The 11604-nt window shown below is 35.9% G+C and overlaps 2 protein-coding genes across 4 annotated transcripts; one reads left to right on the plus strand and one right to left on the minus strand.

Moving 5' to 3' along the window:
* Nucleotides 1–465: 465 nt before the first annotated feature.
* Nucleotides 466–2823, minus strand: LOC106162951 (protein SPO16 homolog). The gene is made up of 5 exons (XM_013540409.3): nucleotides 2658–2823; nucleotides 2112–2247; nucleotides 1620–1721; nucleotides 1038–1113; nucleotides 466–672 (listed from the first exon to the last, which is right to left on the minus strand). The coding sequence occupies exons 1-5, from the start codon at nucleotides 2755–2757 to the stop codon at nucleotides 532–534; spliced, it is 555 nt and encodes a 184-aa protein (XP_013395863.2). The 5' UTR covers nucleotides 2758–2823; the 3' UTR covers nucleotides 466–531.
* Nucleotides 2824–3382: 559 nt separating this feature from the next.
* On the plus strand, nucleotides 3383–11367 carry LOC106164131 (acyl-CoA-binding domain-containing protein 5). Of its 3 annotated transcripts, none has more exons than XM_013541930.2 (13): nucleotides 3383–3484; nucleotides 4247–4367; nucleotides 4751–4823; nucleotides 5731–5778; nucleotides 7088–7280; nucleotides 7556–7660; nucleotides 7918–8006; nucleotides 8260–8674; nucleotides 9264–9402; nucleotides 9578–9650; nucleotides 9956–9997; nucleotides 10274–10386; nucleotides 10585–11367. In XM_013541930.2, the coding sequence occupies exons 1-13, from the start codon at nucleotides 3418–3420 to the stop codon at nucleotides 10595–10597; spliced, it is 1491 nt and encodes a 496-aa protein (XP_013397384.2). In that variant the 5' UTR covers nucleotides 3383–3417; the 3' UTR covers nucleotides 10598–11367. The 3 variants fall into 3 exon arrangements, with proteins under 3 accessions (XP_013397384.2, XP_086872621.1, XP_013397385.2); XM_087016495.1 differs by having other exon boundaries at nucleotides 8359–8674; XM_013541931.2 differs by lacking the exon at nucleotides 5731–5778.
* The last annotated feature ends 237 nt before the right edge of the window (nucleotides 11368–11604 follow it).

Consider the following 11604-nt stretch of genomic DNA (forward strand, 5'->3'; position numbering starts at 1 on the left):
AAATAAAAAAAGTATACTATACATCCACACAAAATCTAACTTTCTGTCAACATACTGAATTTTTTTTTTTACAAACAAAAGTCCTTGTCAAAGAACTTAATCATTCTGTCCACAGCCTGTTTCCCCAGACCACAGTCCAGTAACTGGTCTCTACTGGCCCCTACAATGGCCCCAACACTGCCCATGGTGTCCAGCACTAATAGACACTGTCCACTGGGTCAAGGCTTTAATAATAATAATAATAATAATAATAATAATAATAATAATAATAATGTCTTCTTTGGCATATGTTCAGTACGTAAAAGCCTCAATATGCTTCACATACAATGTAAATATTATTTGAAATTAAAATGTGACCCACTGCCTTCCAAGATTTGGTAATCTATCAGCTTATATACAATGTATGATAATTTTTTAGACTTACACAATATTTACAGTTTATTATAGTCAAATAATAAATATGGATTTAATTTTTTTCATGTTCAAATATGACTTCATGACTAATCTACACGTGTATTACTCAGTCTGTATTCAATCACTAAGGATATCTTGTCGATTCAGTATCTGGTTAGCTACCATTTGGTCCAACACCATTTCTTCTACGTCCAGCTGGGTGGCAGACATTTTCTGCAGTCTCTTAGGCAGGAGGTCAGACACAGGAGGACAGGTCATCTGGAGGAAATGATGAAAATAAACCCTCCTGTGTAAAACACTGATACCTCTTTGTTTTAAAAGCATATATTGTCCTAATATTAAAATCTGGATAAATCACTCAAGTTTCATTCAATTTTGCTTGGCAAATCTGCTAGAAAAAAAAAACTTGACATCAAAATATCATTTTATCATTAAGATCTTATTTTGAGAAGGACACATATATTACCATATCATACAAACAAGCATGCTACACAGAAACATACATGTATAAAAATTACATCATATTCATGGTCTCAGAACAATTCTTCCACAGGAAACTCCCCCATGGTCAAATGTTCAGGGAGATAGTGCCAGAATCCATGCCAACCCTTTATAAAACCCACCTTTGCCAATATGAGCATGTTTTGGACACATTCCTCTGCACTGTGGGCTGGGATCATATGAAGTTGGCCAAAAAACCTGGTACAAGAAGACAAATTCTATAACGGCATCTTTAAGATAAAAAATAGACATACTGAAAACTAAATAAAAAGGCTGATATTGTATAAATCTGATTTTAAATACAGAACATATGCTTTTTGATAAACCACAGTACACAATATCCAATTATGTAATGATTACTGTCATATTTATCACTGAACATGAAAGCAAAACTAATTAACACAGTACAGCTAACACAATCGCAACAGATTTACCTCTCTTACAGCACACTTAACACAATAAGGCCACAGCTTATATAATAACTATTTATTTTCCAGCTTTTAAAATCAAAATGCACTTTTTGCAATCTCATCTCTTTTTCCTCAATCAAAACTCACCCTCTAGACAGGCAGCAAACCCGCTTTAGCACATTTTAAAGTACACCCACTTGATCAATGAACACCTATATCAACCTCAGTACACCTACCACAATCACACCACACCACATCTACCACAATCACAACATACCTACTGCAATGACTTACCTTTGCTGTAAAACAGAAAACACAGCCAGCTCTTCCTTGCCGTGAAGTGGAGCTGTGGCAATTACATAACAATTAGCATGCACTTGGAGGAACTTTTCTAATCTGAAAACAAAATAGATATGTGTAATTTTGAACTGATTTTTTTGCTTGATAAGGAGAAGAAGGTATTTCATTTATAATGATGCAATTATTACTTTAATCAGGCATTAATTGTGCTTTCTCGAGGTAATTTAAAATGTTATTCAAATGATTCCACAGATGAACCCATCCCAAAAGAACTTCTGTATTCCTTAATAAACAGATATGAAATAAATGAAAAAAAAAAAACAGGAAAAAAGCCTGATTGATTTATATCACTGATTGATTATTTGATTAATTGATCATTGGTTGATTGACTGGTTGTTCATTTGGATGGTTTATTAATTGGTTGGTTGTTTGATGTAATACTGGCAGTTCATTTGTTTAATAATGTAAAGGTAACAATACACTCACCTTTGTGTGAGTTCTGGGTCTAACTGTACCTTTTCCTGTATAGGCCACACAGTGACAGCCTCCTGTAGGGGCACTATCAGGAATGCAATTCCAGACTTGGGAAATATGCAGCTATTCTGGACCACAGTGCCTGAAACTGTAACACAAAAAGCTTCAATTTGTTTAAAATTTAAAACCCAAGTAAAGCATGCATGAGAATATGACCACATAAATCAAGGCACCTAAAAAACCCTTGCAGACCAGAATATATTGCAGCAGTACTCCCAGAGTAGAGCCAGCTAGAGTACTCCCACAACATAAAAATGAATAGAATTTGGAGCATATGCTGATTAGTAAAATTTTGAACAATTTACTTAATTATGATTTTTTTAACCAATAAAAGGAATTTGAAATTGTTTTTCTTTTCTTTTTTGAGAGTTATAAAACCTAAATTAAAAAGAAATGACTGTGCAAAAACATAAAAAGTATTCTATGAATTTAAATTTAAATTAAGTGTCCCTTAAAAGTGGAAGTGAAATTTGAAACTGCACAGTATATCACAGTTACCTCTGACTTTATGCTGTTGTTTAAGCAGCCTCCCTGTTTCAGTATTTTCCAGAGAGGTGTGGATGATAACAGGCCACTGCTGGTCAGTCTTCACAGACATCAGAGCAGCGTCGAGTACTCAGATCTGCTATGTATATGTACAGTGGTACAGCGTCTAAATGGGGGGGGGGGGGGGGGGGATGTCTTGTTTGGCACAACTTGATGTACTGCTGTCAATTCACATTCAGAGCTTCTCGCTTCACCTTTGGCATGCAGTCACTCTTGTGTGTCTATATGTGGAATTAATCGAAGGAAAATAGTTTCCCGTTTTACTCTTTAAATTGTTTCCAAGCCACATTTGGAAGAACATATACTGACTGTCATCTATATTTCATAACACATGTACAATAAACAAATTAACTCATTAACGTATGCATCGACGTCATTGCCAAGAGAGGATAAGGAAGCAAAATCAAAGATAATTTTATAAGGCTTCACAAAGTAACAAGCGTGCTTAAGCACTAGCTAGCAGACGAATATTTTTAATTTCAAACAACAAACTTAGCTGAGTTGATATTCACAGCATTTTCAGCCCTAAGTTTTTCATATACCTTAAAACCAATCTGCCTTAAAATCTCTTTTGATTTTTATAAAGAAAAAGACACATAAGTTTGTACAAACTGTTTTGTCAATATGTGTTTTGTATCACAACAAAACGCATCCCTCCCACCAAAGACACCGACCTTGTGACCTCGATATCATAACGAGATTGTAAACAAAAATGGCTACCTCTGCAAAGGAAAAATTCGAGGCAGCTGTAAAAGTAATCCAAAATCTACCTAAAGAAGGTGAGTAGAGTGCTAAGATTACTGGTTAAGAATACATGGATATTATTATACAAATTTCGTTATATATAATGCTAAGAAAGCCCCCCACTTTCTCACAATCACTGTGACAAATGAGCACGTCGTGTTCGCAACGGTGTCCAATGCAAGGGGGGGGGGGGGGGGGGGTCAAGGGGTGTTGTTAGTTCCTTTAACGGTGCGATTAACATGGTGGCCCTAGGAATGGAAGTTCGGGCTCCCATATGATAAGTACAGGCAAGGGTTAGTCGGAGTATTCGGTTAGTATGTGGGACGAATGCCACCTGTACAAAGTAATGGGGGACGGACTACAATGCCTAGCGGACTACCATTCCCGTCACACCGGCTAAAGACCAAAGTTCACTTGTTGAGCATAATATCATTGTTAAAAAGCACGTTGCCCATTTTTTATCTTTCTTAGCGATTACATGTTGAAGATCATATTGGGAGTAGGGGGTTAAGATTTAAACATCCAGTTCAGTGAGGGGCCAACACTCAGAGGCGGGTTTGGGGTGGGGGGAGACACCGTGTTGGTGGGGGGAGCTGGTATGTCAATGGAAAATTGTTTTTTTTTTTTTTTTTTTGCTAAATTTAATTAAAATGCATTCTTTTTTGCTGAGTGTTAACTAAAACAGATCAACCTTTTAAGCAGCAAACACAACTTGAATTTCATTAAATTAATTTATTAGACAGTGAAACAAGAAATGGTGTTCATTTTATAAAATTAATCATTATCTAATGTATCAGGATCATTCCAACCATCCCATGAGTTGATGTTGAAGTTCTATGCCTATTACAAGCAAGCCACATTAGGAAAATGCACTCATCCAAGACCAGCCTTTTGGGAGGTGGTCAAGAAAGCAAAATGGTAAATATGAAAATTGTTAGACAAATTTTATAATGATAATGATAATCTGAAAAAAGAAAATAATTATTAAGTCAGCAAATGTTTGAAATGTGCCTGATGTACAATACTGATTTCTGTGGTTTGATAGCACTAAAAGTGTAAATCCAACTGCCACTACTGGCACCAGTAAAAGTCTCTCTCCAATACACCAGAGACTCGGGAACTATAAACTGAAACCTGAAAAGGGGTTACTGGATCATACTTCTGAAAACCATTTTGGATATAGTATACCTTGTTGAGTAAGAGATAAGTGTTGAAAACTAACTTTCTTTACCATACGAAGGCCTTATGCTTATTGTTATGTCTTTATTGTGATGTATGTATGATAATCTTCTGTGCTGTAGGGATGCCTGGAATGGGCTGGGAGACCTGTCCAAAGAGGAAGCCATGCTCAGATATGTTGAGGAACTGAAAAGGGTAAATATTTCTCTCTTATTAACTTTGTTGATTTCCAGTGTGAGGTCATGTAGTCTCTTTATCAGAAAATTAGAGGTGTTGTGAACATTGCCTTTTTTGTATTTTTCTCCTCTTTCCTTTTTGTTGCTTTGCTCATGGTTTTTAGATGTAATAGATGTCAGTGGAAGGTTAAGGATTATCAGTTTAAGAGCACCTGCATTTTTCCTTTGGAATTGAGTGGTTCTCTTAATGAATTTCTTATTTAAGATTTTTGCTGCTATTTTCTGTACAAAACGAAATCCAAATATTTTTGTTGATTATAAATGTTCATATTTGTTAATCATGAAGAATACAATACATGATGAGAGAGAGAGAGAGAGAGATTCAGTGATGGTAACAGAAGTATAGAATATCTATTCCTTCCAAGGACATCTGGGCACTGCTTCCTGCATTTGTATGATATCCATTTCAAAACACTAACCACATTTGTGCCCAAAGTAAGGGTGACACTCAGTCATAAGTTCAGCCCTTATTTATTATTTGAGTAAGCAAAACTAAGTGCTATCATGTCATTTTTATGGCAGACTTACAAAAATGCAATCACTGATTGTGTATCTATTTGTATTAATTTCATATTAATTAAAGGTGATTTGATTTCATGAACAACAGCAAAAAAAAAAAAAAAAAAAAAGTTTTCTTAAAATTTTCATAGGCCTCATTTTTTTTTATTTTAATATTGATCATTTTTAAGACACTCAAAATGTGGTTTCAACCCAAATGCCAATCAACTTTTAAAACAGGTATTACTATCAATGCTCCTTTTTTGAAGTGGGAGGAGGGTATAAATTTGATGTTCTTAATTATTGAGGAACTACAAAATCATACAAATGCTGCTAGACTGGGACCCTGTATTTGTTGTGTGTTACAGATAATGCTTCAGCAATCTAGTCCCTGGGAATCCATGAGTGAAGATGAGGTAAGGGTAGTGTACTAGTCAATAGATAGAGGTCATCTTACCTCCACTCACACTGTCCCTCTATCAAGGCATCCAGATATGAAATGCTCCTCCTACCTCCAAAGGCAACGTCATCCCAAAAGATGGCCGTGATAGGGCATGTTCAGAACCAAGTTGATCCATGTACTAATTGATCAGTGGTTCAAATAGGGCCAACCCACTTAGAAGCTTGCAGCCTAATCCCAGCGGGAAATCCATTATGGGATTACATGAAAAGCTTTCAAGTGGGTCTGCAATATTTGATCCATGGATCAGTTTGTCCAGAGGTCAATTTGGATCTGAACAGGCCCATAGTCCATCAAGTCATTAGATGGGAATATGTCACTCTTATTCTAGATGAATTGAGATTTCACCTCTTCTCCACACCCACTGGCCCTCCACTAAGGCACTTAAGAAAGGGACCTTGTTCCTTTAAGGAAATCTTGTCTAGAAAAAAATTTTTTTTTTTTGAAATTTGTTACACTGAGCATTGGAAACAAACTGGGGAGCACCACTGGATTTTACTTGTGATCTTTCATGTTGATTTGATACTTGCCTGTAGCTGTGATAGTAGACCTTGGAAAGTCTGTGGAGACAAAATCTTAAACCTTGGTGTCCCTCAAGACTCTCTGATGGAGGCACAGTGGGATTGGAATACGTATAGGATGTGTATTTACTCAGGTGTAGGTCATGGTTGGGGTAGCTTGTGGCTTGAATGCTCCTATTGTTTTTAACAATTTTGTTATCCATGTCCCATGTATCGTGTTATTATAATGATAGTTTATCGTGTTTTTTGTAGATCATGACAGGCAATATCACATATTGATAAAAATAGAAATGTAACCTTTACCAACTTGTCACCTCAATTCAACCATGCCCCCAGTGTTTGCCTCTTAGGAAAATAAGTTGCTGGACCAAAAGCTCAGCCATCTTGAAAATTAGCTGGCTAGAATGCCTGCCGGGTGGGAAAACTTCTCTGCCCATTCTGAAAGTTGTCTGCCCCGGGCAGACAGTCCAGCCTTAATTTCTAACACTGCATGCCCCTGATCATGTGATACACATCAGATCAGTGAGGAAAGCTATGCTTCTACCAAAGTGGATGTTGAAAACAAAAATCTCAAGTGTAGTTTGTGTGCATATCGGTCACACTGATGTCTGCCATGGTATAATACTCTTTAATTCTCCATTTACTATTATCTAAATGAAAGTCTGTAGCATATTTTCCAATTTATTCATGATACTTTCATCTTCTGACTTAGTTTAATGGTCAACATTCATTTATTTTTTTTAGATAATAGAAGCCATGCCACAGACTGATAATGTCACAGGATTTCTGGATACTCTGGGAAATTTCTATGAGCTGGTGGATGAGCAGCTTCCAGCACATGCAGAGAAGCTACGCAGTGTCCAGAAACGCACCCAAGCTATGGATGGGGATGTGGTCGGGGAGTCCGAACCCTCATCAGGCAGTGATGCTAGTGCAGGTAGGGTGCTTGTAGGGGTGAATGCAGACTTACACAGCACCTTGACTGTAACTGTTTTGGATTCAAATGACATCACCAAAGGATTTAATTAATTTTATTTGGAAGTATTTGGCAGATAAAGCTGCTACTCATTTTGATAAGAAAGAAATGACAAAATAAATTTACTTAGAATCAAGCTGGTATTTTTGAGATAAAGGCATTTTCTCTTCTGAACAATTCGTATGTGATTATATTGCAATGATGGAATAATGTGCAAATGTTGTTTTTTATTTCAGATTCTGTCATTGAAAATAGTGGAGGTGGAGAAGATAATGGAGATGTTGTAGAAGAAGAAGAGGCTGATGTGGTGAAAGTGCCGAAAATTGACCAAAATGAAAATGGTGGGTAAATTTTTGCATCATTTCAACCTGTTGGATATCTGATGTCATTTGTATAATCTGCATTCTCTCTCTCTCTCTCTCTCTCACACACACACACACACACACACACACACACACACACATGGGCACAAAACAAAAGGCATTTCTAAAAGTTACATTCTCTCTCTCTACATATATACATTATACACATAAAATGTCACCATTGCTGTACTACTTGGAGTTTCACTCTGTTGATTTTAAATATACTTCCATTACAGAACACCTGCCTCCCAGCTACAAGTCAGATACAGACAGTGAGGGTGAGGTGTACTGTGATACATCAGATCAGCCAGATCTGGAAACTTTGGTAAGTTGGAGATAAACAAATAATGAGCAATTTTATTCATTGATATATATATATATATCTGCTCAGTTGATGATAATTTCATAAACAAAACATTATTGACTGCAAAAAAAAAAAAAAAAAAGCAACAGCATCTGGCTTTTAGAAACTTCAAATTAAAACAAAACAACCAAGAGGCAAACCACCAGTTGAAACTACTGGATGACATGTGATATTTAACATTTTTTTTCTGATGATCACACATTTATTTCCACAGGCAAAGATTGCAAGCAAAAAAAGTCACAATGCCAGAAGGCCGTTGGTTTCCCCTTCTCCTCTCCGAGAAAAACTTAATGGTTTTGACACTGACTTTCAGCCACTGCCCATGTCTCCTATAGTGTCAGGACAGGCAGACATGTTGGTGGGTAAAAATGGCCCCACTGATAATCACACACATTCCAATCACCAGCCTCAAAGGACAGTCTTGCCTGGAAACAGCCTCGAAAATAATGGAAGCTTGGATTTTGTTGGTCAGTTAAATCACAGGGGAGGGGAGGACGAAGTTGACAATCAGTTAGAGCCTCTGGATGCATTAAGTGCAAGAGGAGGCGGAGAAACGCCTACACCAAGTGAAAGAGGGAGTCGGAGGCACAGCAGGAGGGGGAGTGGTGGGAGTGTCAGTAGTAATAGAGGTAGGCCATGACACACACACACACACGCACGCACGCACGCACACACACACACACACACACACACACACACGAGCATAAAAATAATTTGAAGTCACACAGGGTTTAATTTTCTGTGGTTATTTTGTTATATTTCATGCTGTTATAAGTAGGTTTTTCGGAATGTGCATATTGTAGAAGTGAGGCATTTTTAATAAAAAATTAACCTTTAATGATGTGGGACTTGGGTTTTTCTAGAATAACATATAGAACTGCAAATTTTGACAGACATGTTAGCCACAGTCTCAGTTATGGTTTGATATAATAGTGATATTATACATGAAATGATTATCTTAAGTGTAACATGATATATATATAATATAAGAGAGCACTACATTAAAGGCAAAAAAGCAACTACTGAAAGGTTTAACAGAAATTCAGGAATTTCATGAATATTAGAGGAGAACTTTTTGAGATATATGGTGCACTAACAAAAAGATAAATCAAAGCCGATGAACACACACACGCATGCACATGCACACACACACACACACACACACACACACACACACACATTTGGATAATAATATAAGTTATAAGTGATAATATTTAGGCAATCCTGGCCACCCCCAGCACCCTGATGTCCCGGGTTCCTATACATATGGCAGTGGAGGAGGAGGAGGAAGAGATGACAGACAATACCATGTACCATATACAGACATCAATGACCAGATAGCAGCAGCACTGAATAGGTAAATAATAATGATGATGAGGAGGATGATGGTGATGTTGATGATAATATTATTTATTTATTTATTTAGAATACAAATTCTGTAAAGGGTTCAGTAGACTAGCATCAAATGATATCTTAAGATGAAAATTACTGACAGTTTCAAATGGCCTAAAAAGAATGTTTGTTACTTGTAGGCTCCAACAAGACATGAACAGTGTATTAACAAGACTAAACACACTCGAAACACTGTCCATTGTGCAACAACAGGTATTATTTCTACAAATCAAGTTATGACAGGCAAATACAATTGTTGTAAATGTTGTCTGAGTATAAAATCTGAATGTAAGAGTAATCTCTATGAAATATGTAAAACTTGATCTCCTTTGTTTCAAGTTATTCAGACCTTCAGTTTTGAAGTAGATGCTCATTAGATACATGGCTTGTGGATTTTTTCCATGATTTATTAGATAAAGTTTCATATAATTTATTTTCTGTTACATTGTCATCATTAACTTCTGTGACATGTTTTTGCCCTATAATTATGTGCTTATAATATCTTTTACTTGCCTCAGGTTCGGGACCGTGATGACAACACGAGTAGAAAACCAAACCAGGTAATTGCAGTCTTTAGCAACTATGAAGTGGTATTACAGTAGAAAAGGACTCTATATCTAGTTTTTGTAGACTCTAAACAAACTATAAGCTTCATATAGAGCTTTTAGCACTCCTATATAAAAGAATGTAGGTAGTTGTTTAGGGCTGAACATTGGGAAGTCCATGGACTATTTTGGGATGATATAAAACTGAGAATGTAACAGAATCCAAAGTTTTGTCTCACGTATGGTGAAGAGAGGAATCTTTAAGTTAAACTTATGTTTTCACATTTTCAGACCTCTTCTTGGTGGCCATTCCCCAATTTTTCTGGCAGAACAGTAATGTTTCTACTGGTCTGGCCAATTATAGTACACTGGGTGATTAGGTTTTTATCTGGCAGAAGAAGAAGGCAAGTTAAACATGTTCTTAAGAATCAAGTATTGTTTTACTGGAAACAAGTATTAATGAGATATCCATCTAAGGACAAACATATTATATTTGCTTTATGAAAAATCGCTTTTTTTGTTCACAGCCTTTTGTGATTTGAAGAAAATAGTTTTTCAATTATTATTACCTTGTAAAGAATTTTGAATTATTTTTTCTTCAGGCCAACACGGTGAAGCATTAAAAACGCTTGAGATACAAGGAGAACCTAAGCTTAATACATGGAGTCAGTGAATTCTTTTACCACCATGAAGTGAAGTGGATTTCAGACTTAATTCCTAATGTGGGTTGATACCATATTTGTGCAATAGATGTATAAAATCACAACCATTGTAATGGATGTCCAATAAGTTATCCATCATCTGTGAAGCCTGTAGTAAGTGATCATGAGACTGAAATGAATTATAAAAGCCATGTGCCTTTATCTGTTGTATGATATGGCATCCAGTAGGAATGTGCAAGATGACAACACATGATCATATTGCTGTCTCTGCCAATGGAGGTGGTTTATTCGTTTTATCAGTGTTGGTTTGATTGTAGACAAGAGGCCTCGAAAAGATTTTCATAAATTTTAATGCAATTCAAATGAGGGACAGTTATTCAGGTAGGAAAGAAGTTTGGACAGTTTTAATCTGGGTTTTATAATATGTATAAAACAATTTTAACTGACTTTAAATCATTGTGATACACTGATAAAAAAAAATGTTAGTGACAACTGCACTGAAAATATACCTAAATGCTAAAATGCAAAAAATCAGAAGTAAACGTATGGCTCAGTCTTGCCATTCAAAATGGATGTCACAAAATTTGTCAGTGAAACTATATTGAACACTTCCACAAAACACATTGTATTTCATAGATTTCTTGTCATGAAATATATTTTTTCATTTAGTCTGTAACAGTATTGTGAGTATGCATATTAAATTATTAAAAATGAATCACTCAAGCTGTAATTATTTTGTACTTATGTTCAAAGTTTCTAGTCATAAGGCAGAAAATCTAAAAAGAACTGAACCTTGCCTTATACTGAATAGGTCACTTCTTCAACATCAATTTAAGTAAGTTTTTATCTTATTTTGTGAAGAATTTTTGTGTGGACAATACTTGATGGAAGTATATTTTAATATTTCAAATGTGAATATTGTGAAAAAAAAAGGTAAGTTTACAACCAAGAACACAAAAG

Source organism: Lingula anatina, chromosome 7 (genome assembly GCF_051362555.1).
Source record: "Lingula anatina isolate TDL-2025a chromosome 7, LinAna3.0, whole genome shotgun sequence".
NCBI lineage: Eukaryota > Metazoa > Brachiopoda > Lingulata > Lingulida > Lingulidae > Lingula > Lingula anatina.

Excerpts from the sequence above, each read along its gene's own strand:
- LOC106162951 (XM_013540409.3), bottom strand. The coding sequence starts at position 2,757 with ATGTCTGTGAAGACTGACCAGCAGTGGCCTGTTATCATCCACACCTCT. Across the intron at positions 1,114-1,619 it reads TTTTCTGTTTTACAGCAAAG|GTTTTTTGGCCAACTTCATA; the intron begins GTAAGTCATTGC and ends TTCTTGTACCAG. Across the intron at positions 673-1,037 it reads ACATGCTCATATTGGCAAAG|ATGACCTGTCCTCCTGTGTC; the intron begins GTGGGTTTTATA and ends CATTTCCTCCAG.
- LOC106164131 (XM_013541930.2), top strand. The coding sequence starts at position 3,418 with ATGGCTACCTCTGCAAAGGAAAAATTCGAGGCAGCTGTAAAAGTAATC. Across the intron at positions 4,824-5,730 it reads ATGTTGAGGAACTGAAAAGG|ATAATGCTTCAGCAATCTAG; the intron begins GTAAATATTTCT and ends TGTGTGTTACAG. Across the intron at positions 8,007-8,259 it reads AGCCAGATCTGGAAACTTTG|GCAAAGATTGCAAGCAAAAA; the intron begins GTAAGTTGGAGA and ends TTATTTCCACAG.